General features: G+C 66.3%; 3 protein-coding genes across 3 annotated transcripts; all 3 read right to left on the bottom strand.

The window, feature by feature from the left end:
- Positions 1-464: 464 nt before the first annotated feature.
- LOC115599672 (mothers against decapentaplegic homolog 6-like) lies at positions 465-3,441 on the bottom strand. Its single transcript, XM_030465174.1, has 4 exons — positions 3,081-3,441; positions 2,300-2,710; positions 2,047-2,160; positions 465-1,444 (listed from the first exon to the last, which is right to left on the bottom strand). Exons 2-4 carry the CDS (start codon positions 2,688-2,690, stop codon positions 909-911), a joined length of 1,041 nt encoding a protein of 346 aa, XP_030321034.1. The 5' UTR covers positions 2,691-2,710; positions 3,081-3,441; the 3' UTR covers positions 465-908.
- A 1,225-nt stretch (positions 3,442-4,666) lies between these two features.
- FLAD1 (flavin adenine dinucleotide synthetase 1) lies at positions 4,667-8,183 on the bottom strand. The gene is made up of 7 exons (XM_030465168.1): positions 8,013-8,183; positions 7,094-7,853; positions 6,305-6,452; positions 6,067-6,165; positions 5,797-5,986; positions 5,388-5,461; positions 4,667-5,308 (listed from the first exon to the last, which is right to left on the bottom strand). Exons 1-7 carry the CDS (start codon positions 8,154-8,156, stop codon positions 5,173-5,175), a joined length of 1,551 nt encoding a protein of 516 aa, XP_030321028.1. The 5' UTR covers positions 8,157-8,183; the 3' UTR covers positions 4,667-5,172.
- A 438-nt stretch (positions 8,184-8,621) lies between these two features.
- On the bottom strand, positions 8,622-9,757 carry CKS1B (CDC28 protein kinase regulatory subunit 1B). The gene is made up of 3 exons (XM_030465175.1): positions 9,646-9,757; positions 8,934-9,061; positions 8,622-8,839 (listed from the first exon to the last, which is right to left on the bottom strand). The coding sequence occupies exons 1-3, from the start codon at positions 9,702-9,704 to the stop codon at positions 8,787-8,789; spliced, it is 240 nt and encodes a 79-aa protein (XP_030321035.1). The 5' UTR covers positions 9,705-9,757; the 3' UTR covers positions 8,622-8,786.
- Between the last annotated feature and the right edge of the window lie 205 nt (positions 9,758-9,962).

Here is a 9,962-nt window from a genome sequence, read left to right as displayed (position 1 = left end):
ACCCAGGGTGGGTCCGCACCCCGCATTCACCCCACGGGTGTCTCCATTCCCTGCACACACGCGGGGGCCCCCTGGCCATGGCTCTAGTCCTGCTCACCTGCACTCACTCATCCAGCTGTGCTTGCCTGTCCCCATCATCCAGCTGTGCTCACCTGCCTTCCTCCATCCAGCTGTGCTCACCAGCCCCACACCATCCAGATGTGCTCGCTATCCTCTCACTCCAGCTGTGCTCACCTGCCTTCATCCATCCAGCTGTGCTTACCTGCCCCTCACTCCAGCTGTGCTCACCTGCCCCACACCATCCAGATGTGCTCACTATCCCCTCACTCCAGCTGTGCTCACCTGCTCCACACCATCCAGATGTGCCCACAACCCCCCTCACTCCAGATGTGCTCACTACCCCTTCACTCCAGCTCACTCCAGTTGCCCCCTGCCTCCCCACCCTGCCCCACAGCCCCCTCCACTGCTCTGAGGCTCTCTCCCCCCCCCTGGCCTCCAGCTCCTGCACAACCGGTCCTGGCTGCCCACCCCAGACCTGGCACCAGCCACTTAGAGTGCCGGGGGGGAGGTTCCTGCCTCCTGCTTTGCTTTTTTACAAAAATAAGATAAATTAAAATAAATTTAACCCTTAAAATAATAATTAAAAAATAATAAAAAGAGTGACAGAGATTAAATAGTGCCCTGGGTCAGTGAGAGACCCGTGGATGGCAGCAGTGGGTGCTGGCAGGGTGGTGAGCCAGGCACGGGGGGCACTGGCCCTCCCTGGGGCTGGGCTGGGGTGTCCCAGCAAGGGTCCCCTGGGCCAGGCTGGCCCTGCTGCAGTGCACCCTCGGAAGACTGGAGGAGCAGTGGAATGACCCCAAAACTTGTGACCCCTTGCACCCACCTCAGGGGTCTCCCCCAAACCCTCAACGTGGCCGGTTGAGGAGCACTTCAAGCCAGCAGGGGCAGGAGGTGATGAACTGCCGGGAGTAGCAGGGCCCCCAGCCCTTGGCGAAGCTGATGCGGATGCTGTGGGGGTCACAGGGACCCTCCCCAGGGAGCCGCCCCCCTCCTGCACCCCCAACCCGCTCGTAGTCGAACACCTTGGCTGAGTAGCCGGGCAGCACCTTGAGGACAGTGAACCCGCGGGTGCTGGGGGTGCCCAGGGTGGGTGAGCTGACGAAGATGGGGTGCTCGCTGCGGTTGTAGGCCCAGACGCCCCCCGGCTCCCGGCTCAGCAGGAGCCCCCTCCCAATCTTGCCACGCGCTCGCCGGACGGCGCGGCTGCGGTGGGCAGCAGGGAGCTGGCCCAGGCAGAACCCGCTGCCCCGTGGCAGCTCACAGAACACGTTCACCGACGCCTCGTGCACGGCGTAGAGACGGCCCACTCGTGTCCGGTGCTCCCAGTAAGCCAGCTTGCACCAGTAGCCATCCTTAATGGTACTCCGTGAGATGGTGGTATCTGGGGGGGGGGGGTGTGGAAAGAGCAGAGCTGTCACCACCAGCAGAGCCACGACCGAGCCACGCGACTGGGGGGGAGATGGGTGGGCAACAGGGGGCTGTGACCCCCCCCGGGTTCACGCAGCACAGATGGATGCAGCACCCCAGGGATGTCCCAGCACGGGATCCAGCGTGGGGTGTGAGTCACTGGAGGTCTGTAGGGCCAGGCCATCCCCTGCCACTGTCCCTCGGGATGGCGGTGAGGGGCTCCCCACTCCAGAGGAAGGTGGGGCCCCATCAGGCAGTGGCCTGGTGGCCAGCAGCCAGGCTGGAGCCACGCCGTGTGCGTCAAGGCACATTGTGAGTGTCCCCGTGGGCAGTGCTTCCTCCGGCGGGGAGCCCGGCGCCGCCAAAAATAACAGGGGCCACGGTGGGGGGGGGGGTCAGTCCCCCAGCAGGAACCCCTCGTCCCGTGCTGGAGCCTGTCCCACCGGAGGTGGCTGCCAGCTCTGCTCCCCCAGTTTTTGGGCTCTGTCCACCACACTGCTGTACCCCAACCAGCAGTTGGGGGGGGAGTGAGGCCAGCCCTGCCTGATACCCCCTTTGCTCAGGGCACCCCCTTACCTCGCCAGTCCCCGCCGTTGTAGCTGAACTCCAGGAGCTGGGTTTTGGGGTGCTGGGGTTCATCCGGCCAGGAGGGATTCCAGGTTGCCTTTGAGTAAGGGGGTGGTGGGGTCTCTGGGAAGGGGAAAAAAGGGGGTGAGCGGCTGGGATGTGTGTCCCAACGCCCAGAGACCCCCCCCCAGAGTCCTCCTGGAGCTCTGAGGCAGCCGCAGGGTGCAGAGATGGGGGGGTGGGGGGGTCTGGTGGCACTCACCGGGTGCAGCCAGGCGGCTGAAGTGGTGGGGGTTGCAGCAGAGCACGGCCCCCTCCCCGCAGCCTCCCCGGCCCCCCATGCAGTAGCAGAGGTGCTTGAGCTCGTGGGGCTGGCGGAGGTCGGGCCAGCGGTAGAGGCGGCAGAGCAGGACCTGGGGGGCCATCCCCTGCTTGGCCCCCCGGGGCTCCCCCCGTGGCACCCAGACGCAGCCGGCCTCGCAGGCCCCCCGGCTCTCCACCGCCTGTACCAGCAGCTCCAGTTCCTCCTCCTTCAGCTTCTTGAAGAGGGCGTGAGCTGCGGGTTTCAGGGTGCCGGGGCCATCCTCGGCGTTGGCCACGCAGCGCTGCCGCCACAGCCGCCGCACCAGCCCAGCCCGGCGGGACCCGAACATGGGGTGATGGCAGGGACAGTCTGTGAGGAGACAGGTGTCACCCCCCCTTATAACCTGAGGGGGCCATGGGGGTCCCTAGTGGGGACCTGAACCAAGCCCCCCACACTCTCCTTCCCTGGGGACCCTGGTGAGGCCACCCTGCCCGTGGCTGCGTGTCCCCACCCCCAAAAGATGTGAGGATCCCCAAAAGATCTGAGGATGCCCAAAAGGATGTGAGGATCCCCAAAAGGATGTGAGGATCCCCAGGCGGGGGGATTGGTGTCCCCAAGCTCACACAGAGATGTGACCAGCCCAGACCCAACCTGCCTGTGCCGAGGTGGTGAGCACAGGGGTCCCACCCGCCCCCCCTGCCCCCCCCACCCCCCCTCATTGCAGAGGGGTCTCACTCACAGCGGGCAGCGGAGCTGAGTGCGAGGAGCCGGAGCTCATAGGGCCGAGCTGTCGGGGCAGCCGGCACCGCTCTGCCCGTCGCGCCTCCCGCCGGGACCTTTTCCTGTGCCGGGACTGATTCTCCCCTCCCCCGGACCTCCCCGTTTGGGGAATTCTGTGGTTTGCCTCATCCCATCTCGGGGCTGAGCCACCAGCAGGGCCAAGACAAGGAAGGTTCCGGATGGGTGGGCTCCAGTGGGCGAGGGTGCCCGGCACCACCGGGGCAGCCAGGAGCCGCGACGGCACCGGGGATCACGGTGCTTGCACGGCCACGGGAGGCGAGCTGGGCAAGGAGATCCTGGGGTGTGGTAGCCAAGCATCACCCTGCCAGCCCCCACCCTGACCACACCACTACAACCACCCCTGACTCTCGGCACCCTGGGCAGGGGGCTTTGCCCCCACTCCGGCTCACTCTGGAGCCACCCCCCCGTGGGCGCTGGGTGAGGGTGGGAGCCTGCTCCACAACAAAGCAGCTAATGTAAACGGGACCCTTATCCCGCTCCGGGCCAGGCTTCCTGCTCCCGACTTCCCGCCGAGATAAGGACGGCCGTGCTGGCGCCAGGCGCTGCCGCCGAGGCTGGGACATGCGGAGCTTCCCCCACACAGGGGACAGGCACCGGGCCACAAAGTTCAGGCTACCAGGGGACCCCTCGCCAGCCCCATGGCCCCGCGTGTCCCACTCGCTGTCACCTCTACTGCAGCTCCAGCCAGACTGGACCCTTTGGGGACATTTTGCTCCTGGTCCCTTCCCACGGGTGCTGGCCAGGGCAAGGAACAGCCTGGACTGGGGACAAGGGAAATGGTCACTAAATAAGGGGCAGGGATAATCCCAATGAGGGTCAGGCAGAGCTGTGAACCCCATTCCTGCCCCTGGGCCATAGGGGGGCTGGGGTCCTTCGTGGGGTGAGAGTTGGAAGGTTTAAGGGGGTGGGAGATGCGTTGTCAGAGCCATTCCAAACACACCGAGTGGGTCAGGCACTGTGCAGGTTTATTGGGGGGTCTCTAGGATTGGAATGGAGGTGGTGGGGGCTGGAAGAAGGTCCTGAGGGTCCATCAGCACAAGACAAGCAGTCCTGGGAGGGGAGAGAGGCACAAGGGGTGAGTAACCCCTTACCAGCACCACAGCTGCGTCCCAGCACCCTCCCCAGGGACACCACAGCCCAGTCCTTGTGACCCCAGCACCCTCCCCAGGGACACCACAGCCGAGTCCTTGTCACCCCAGCACCCTCCCTAGGGACACCACAGCCCAGTCCTTGTCACCCCACCCCCCCAAACCTCACAGTTTGCCTCCTCTCACCTCCCACAAGCTCCCTACCCTGCCCCCCATCACCCCACCAAGCACCACGGCTGACCCATTGCAACCCCCAGGCTCTTGTCACCCTATGGCTGAACCCATCACCCCTCAACCACTGCAGCCAGGTCCCCATCACCCCCCAGGCACCACGGCCAGGCCCCTCCCTCCCCCCCAGGACAATGCCAGGCTGGGGCAGCTGAGGGTTGGGGGCTCACCTCTGGCACAGGGGGTGCCGGGGGGGGGGGGGGTCCCACAGCCCTGGGGTGGCCCTTCCCTAGTCCAGCAGCTCCCGGATGCACCAGCTGCAGAGCAGGAGGTAAACGCATTCCCGCAGCAGCCGCAGCAGCCAGGAACCCAAGCGGAGCCCCAGCGAGGAGCTGGGGGGCACAGGCAGAGCCCCGGGGGGCATGGGGGGCCGAGCAGCACCAGGGGGACACGCAGCCACGGTCCGGAGAGAACGCATGGCTGAGGAGGGAGCAGTGGGATCTGGGAACAGCGTTGGTTCCCCAGCAAGAGCTGGAACCTGCTGCATTCTCCAGGCTTCAAAAGCCACCACAATAGGGGGAGGGAACCCTGTGGGGGGAGTGGGGGGGGGAACCCTTTTGTTTGGCCTCACCCCCAGAGCCCTGCGGGGCCCAAAAGCAGCGTCCGGCCACGCGTGAGGCAGGCTGAGCACAGCAGCTTTATTCAGTGTCACCCCGAGTGCTGCGGGGCAGCTGTGGAGCTTCCCAGAGAGCAGCCCCCTCCTCCCTCGAGCCTTCACTGCCGGGATGTGCGCTCCTCTTCCTCGTTTTCCAGCTGGTAGGCAGGCCGGTAGCTCTCCCGGCCCCGCTCGTCGGTGTAACGCAGGGCTGGGTTCTTCAGGGTGTTGGCCGTGCTCCCCAGGGAGGTGTAGCTATGGGGGGAAGAGGGGGCTGCCAGGCTGCACCCCCCCAGCCCCAGGCAGGCTGGGGAAGGCAGCACCAGACACTCACCCCTTGTCGTAGAGGATGCAGTAAGGGACAAAGAGCTGGCGCAGAAACTCCCAGATGTCCCGGTAGGTCCAGTCCTGCAAGAGGAATGGGGCAGGGATTGCTGCAGGGGGAGGTGGGCTGCCCCCCTCACCGTCAGGGAAAGCAGGCTGGACAGCCCCCTCCCCATCGTAGATCACAGCAGAGCAAGCTGGGGCACCCCCATCCCTCCCCAAACCCAGGAAAAGTTCTTGGTGGGCAGGAATGACAGCACCAGGCACGGGGGGGGCACCCACAGCCACGCCATGGGGCTCAGGAATTGCTCAGGGTGTGTGTGTGGGGGGGAAGCCCTCTAAGGTTGGGGGGATCACTGTTGGCTCCCAACCCCCTTTGCTGAGCAGGAACAGCCCCAGAGCAGGGGGTACCCACGTACCAGCAAGGGGTTGACCCGCATGTAGGGGGGCCAGTCGGGGTCTGTGGGGCACATGGGGGTCAGGGTGCGTGAGTAGGGGTCCGTGCGCCGTGTCCCCATCAGGACAGCCTCCAGCTGTGGCTCCTGCTCCTTCAGGCGACCCAGGGCCTCCCGCATGGAACCTTCCACCGTGCAGAGTCGGACCTGGTACCTGTGAAGGGAAGGAAGAGGCAGCTGCCTGCGGGGCTGGGGGAGACTCTGCTGAGCCCCCCTCCCCAGACCTAGCTTTACCTCTGGACTGTGGTCTGGATGAACTGCTCCATCTCAGGGAAAGGGGAGACAAGGCGGATGTAGAGCACCTGCAGCTTCTCCCTCCCGGCCGGGTACCGCCTGGGGAGAGACCCGGAGCAGAGCTGGGCCCAGTCCCCCCCAGCTGGACCCCAGGAAGCTGCTTGTTCCCCTGGGGGGGCCAGTGGGACCCCCTCATCCCTGCCCCGGGAAGGGCTGATGGAGATGCAGGGCCGGGTACCTCTCCACAGCAGCGTGGACGAGGTGCAACAGAGCTGTGCAGTCCTTGCCCCCGTTGAAGCCCACGCAGAGCTGGGCCAGGCTGTATCTGTCCAGAGCTGCCTCGATGGTCTGCAGAGCTGCTGCCACCTTCTGCCCCAGGGCTGAGCCTGTGGGAAGGGATGGTTGGTGTCCACCTCGGGGCCATGCTGCCTCCGTGCTGCCCCAGGGCCTGCGGTGCCTCCAGGCACCTCTCGTCTCCAGACACACCACAGCTCAGGGTTGTGCCACGGGTGGGACAGGGATCCTGCCCCAAACACACACTGTGCTCTGGGAACCTGGCACTATCCATCCCTAGCCAGGGTTACAGGTCTCTGGGTGGATGAATCTGAGACAGAGCTCCAGTGGTGCAATCAGGTTAGCACGGTGCTTATAGAAGCAGTACAGAGCCAAGCAACGCCGAGGTTGTGAGTTCAGGAATGAGCTGAGCCTGTGCTTCAAGTCTCACCTTTTACTGGCCCCCTGGTCCTGCTCATGTGCAGTGGGGGCCTGCCCTAATCAGGCACAGGTGGGCTTAACACAAGCTCATGCCCACTCCCTGGTAATTAGTGGCACCTGGTTGCCTCATTTCACTATAAACCTGCAGTGCCAGCAAAGCCTCAGAGCCCCTCAAGCCTTTCCAGGACCCCAGAACAGCCCAAATCTGCTCCCAAGCCGGGCTTCCCACAGCCCTGACCCTGCTGGGCTGCAGGATCTGTCCTGGAGCAGCAGGGAATCACCAAACCCCAGTGCAGCACTGCTCCCACAGTACCTGACTCAGCCAGGCCATAAACCTGGGCAGCTGCTGGCGAGACACAGTCGGTCACCAAGGGTACAACAACTCCTGGAGGCAGCTTCTCCATCAGGAAGCCATAGGCATCCTCCAGCTCCTGCTCCGACTCCGAGTCCAACGTCAGCTTCACACGGTAGTAGTTGTTGACCCAGTCCGGGTAGGAACCCAAGCTGACCCGGCCCTGGAAGGCGGCGTTGGCCTGGTCCAAGGCGGGAGCGATGAGGATCTCGTCGGCAGCCACGTAGATGGTGCGGGAATGGAAGCGGGTCCGCTGGCTGCGGAAGAGGTGTGTGAGGCCGTCCAGGGCACGCTCCATCAGGGCCGGGATGCCAGGGAAGATGTAGACGTTGCGGACGCTGACCAAGGGGTACTTGAAGGTGCCACCCGTGCGCCCGTCGGTGCCGTAGTTGAGGCGGGAGGACTCGGGGACACGAGCCAGCTTCATCTCGGGGCACTGCGCCTCTGTCTTGCCGAAGAACTTGTGCACCAGGCTCACCAGCTCGGGGTGGGGGGTCACCTTCTCCCCGAAAGCTTTAGCCACAGCCTCAAAAGTCACGTCGTCGTGCGTGGGGCCGATGCCCCCCGAGGTCAGGACGTAGGTGAAGCGGGAGGAGAAGGCGGCCACCTCGCTGGCGATGGCTTCCACCTCGTCGGGCACCACCGACACCCGCGCCACCCGCACGCCCAGGTCACGCAGCCGCCGGCACATGAAGTAGGAGTTGGTGTCCTGCGTGTGGCCCTGGGGGGACGGGGACACCCGTGATGGCGGGACGCCACCAGACCCGGGCTCCCCGGAGCAGGACCCGAGAGGAGGCCCCGGAGGAGCCTCCGACCCGCAGAGGAGGCTGCGGGTGCCGCCCCCGTTCCATCCCCGGGCAGCCCGCGGGCCCGGCCTCACCTTAAGGATCTCGTCACCGATGATGATGATCCCGGCGGTGGCCGGGGAGCCCCGGCCGTCGGTGGTGCTGGAGGCCGCCATGGTGCGGGCGGCGGAGCGCAGGGCCCCGCCCGCCCGCAGCGTCCCCCGCAGCGCGACCCGCATGGACCCGACCGGCCCGCACTGCCAGGGAACCGCCCCGCGCTCTCATTGGCTGAGCCGCACGTCCGTCAGCAGGAGCGGCCAGCGCGGATTGGCTGGAGGGCGGGACCCGCCGGGACGGAACCATCGCGGCCGCCGAGGGGGTGACACCCGCCCCCCCCCCCCACTCCCGGGGCTATGGGTTCACCCGCCCGGTACCGGAGCTCAGCACCGCGCCGCATCCCGTCCCTTCTCCCCGCACCCCCTCCCTTCTGCACCCCCTCTCCCTTCTGCCCCCCACCCCCAGGCACCCGAAGGCCCCTGAGCTACCGGGAGAAGAGGGGACTGGCACGGGCAATGCCTCCCCTTCCCCCCCGGTCACCGGGAGCATGGCGATAGCACCGGGACAGGCGGTGTCGAGGCACCGGGAGTCCCTTCTCCCCCCCCCCCCTTCCCTCTCCCGAGCACCGGACAGACACAGCTCCCGAACATCCATTTATTGAACCCGTGGTGAACGCTCAGGCACCGGGACCGGACTGCCGGGCGGTACCGACAGACACCGGCACCGACCGGAGCAGCGTCTAGGGAACGGCGAGAAAGAGGAAAGCGCTGTCTGAGCTGGAGGGGGGGAGGCTGCGGCAGACCGGGGGCTGCTCACTTCTCCGGTTTCTTGGGTAGCGGGCGTCGGAAGAGCAAGATGTGAGGCTCTGGGATGACGGGGAGGGCAACACCGGGAAGGGGGGGGTCAGACCGGGCCCACGGGCCGCCATCCCCCCCGTTCCCCCCCCGTGAGGGGCTCACCTGGCTCGTGGATCATGTAATGGACCCAACCCTGGCTCTGCTGCACTCCCAGGTTCCGCCACTCCGACTCCGAGAGCAGGTGGGTCCTGGGCACCAGCTTCGCGATGTCCTTGGGCAGCATCACGTGCCTGCGGCACCGCCGCTCTCAGCACCGGGGAACCGGGCACCGGCACCCCCCCCTCACCTACCTCCATACGGAGCCGGTACCGTGAGACGCCTCCCTCCCTCCCGCATCCACCGGGGAACCGTAACCGGGGTGACTCCCGCCTCCCCCCCCCCAAACAAGCCGTTAACGGCATCTCCCCCCGCGGAACCGTGAGCGGGACAGCGCTCCCGCACCCCCGGGAATCCTTCCCTTCACACTGCGCCTCCTGTGCCACTGGGAAACCATTACCACACCCCCTCCCCCGGAGAACGGTTACCGGGACAGAGCCGGTACCGGGACACTTCACTCCTATCAAACCGCCGTTACCGGGACACCCCCGCCGCGCATCCCACCCCATCCCGCAAGACCTTACCGGGACACCCCCAAGAGCCGTTACCGGGCCGCCTCCATCCCGCAGAACCCTTTACCGAAACCCATCTCCCTCGGGAGCCCTTACCGGGATCCCGCCCCCCCCTCCCTCCCTCCCTCCCGGATCCGTTATCAGGTCAACCCTCCTCCCCCGCCCTCAGGAGCCGTTACCGGAGCTTCCCCCTCCCTTCAGCTCACCGGTACTCGAACTCCTCGTCGTCGTACTTGTCGGAGTAGTAGATCTGCTTGTGCGCCATACCGGCGGGCCCGGTCCGGTCCGGTCCGCCCCTTCCCGCCGCGCCCCCCGCCTCAGCGCCTCACGGCGGGGCCGTTGGGGCCCCCGCCCCCCTCCGCTCTTTCAAACGCCGCCGCCCCGCGTTCCTATTGGTCAGCGCCTCACGGCGGGACGGGACATCACGGGGCGTGGCGTCGCGCTATTGGTCAGCGATGAGAAGAAGGGGCGTGGCTAAAGCGCCGCTGACCGGCGGGTAGCGCGAGGCCCGCGATTGGCCCGC

This window comes from Calypte anna, chromosome 25 (assembly GCF_003957555.1).
Source record: "Calypte anna isolate BGI_N300 chromosome 25, bCalAnn1_v1.p, whole genome shotgun sequence".
Lineage (NCBI taxonomy): Eukaryota > Metazoa > Chordata > Aves > Apodiformes > Trochilidae > Calypte > Calypte anna.
The sequence above is the reverse complement of the archived record's forward strand: the minus strand, read 5'-3'. Positions and strand labels throughout refer to the sequence as shown.

What these genes read in the sequence shown, in the direction of transcription:
- FLAD1 (XM_030465168.1), bottom strand. Translation starts at nt 8,156, where the DNA reads ATGCGGGTCGCGCTGCGGGGGACGCTGCGGGCGGGCGGGGCCCTGCGC. An exon ending in TGCGGGTCAACCCCTTGCTG is followed by an intron (nt 5,462 to 5,796) that starts GTACGTGGGTAC and finishes TTCCTCTTGCAG; the next exon opens with GACTGGACCTACCGGGACAT. An exon ending in TGCATCCTCTACGACAAGGG is followed by an intron (nt 5,309 to 5,387) that starts GTGAGTGTCTGG and finishes TTCCCCCCATAG; the next exon opens with CTACACCTCCCTGGGGAGCA.
- LOC115599672 (XM_030465174.1), bottom strand. Translation starts at nt 2,690, where the DNA reads ATGTTCGGGTCCCGCCGGGCTGGGCTGGTGCGGCGGCTGTGGCGGCAG. An exon ending in CAGCCGCCTGGCTGCACCCG is followed by an intron (nt 2,161 to 2,299) that starts GTGAGTGCCACC and finishes TCCCCTTCCCAG; the next exon opens with AGACCCCACCACCCCCTTAC. An exon ending in CAACGGCGGGGACTGGCGAG is followed by an intron (nt 1,445 to 2,046) that starts GTAAGGGGGTGC and finishes CCCCCCCCCCAG; the next exon opens with ATACCACCATCTCACGGAGT.
- CKS1B (XM_030465175.1), bottom strand. Translation starts at nt 9,704, where the DNA reads ATGGCGCACAAGCAGATCTACTACTCCGACAAGTACGACGACGAGGAG. An exon ending in GACGAGGAGTTCGAGTACCG is followed by an intron (nt 9,062 to 9,645) that starts GTGAGCTGAAGG and finishes GCGGTGCCGCAG; the next exon opens with GCACGTGATGCTGCCCAAGG. An exon ending in TTACATGATCCACGAGCCAG is followed by an intron (nt 8,840 to 8,933) that starts GTGAGCCCCTCA and finishes CCGTCATCCCAG; the next exon opens with AGCCTCACATCTTGCTCTTC.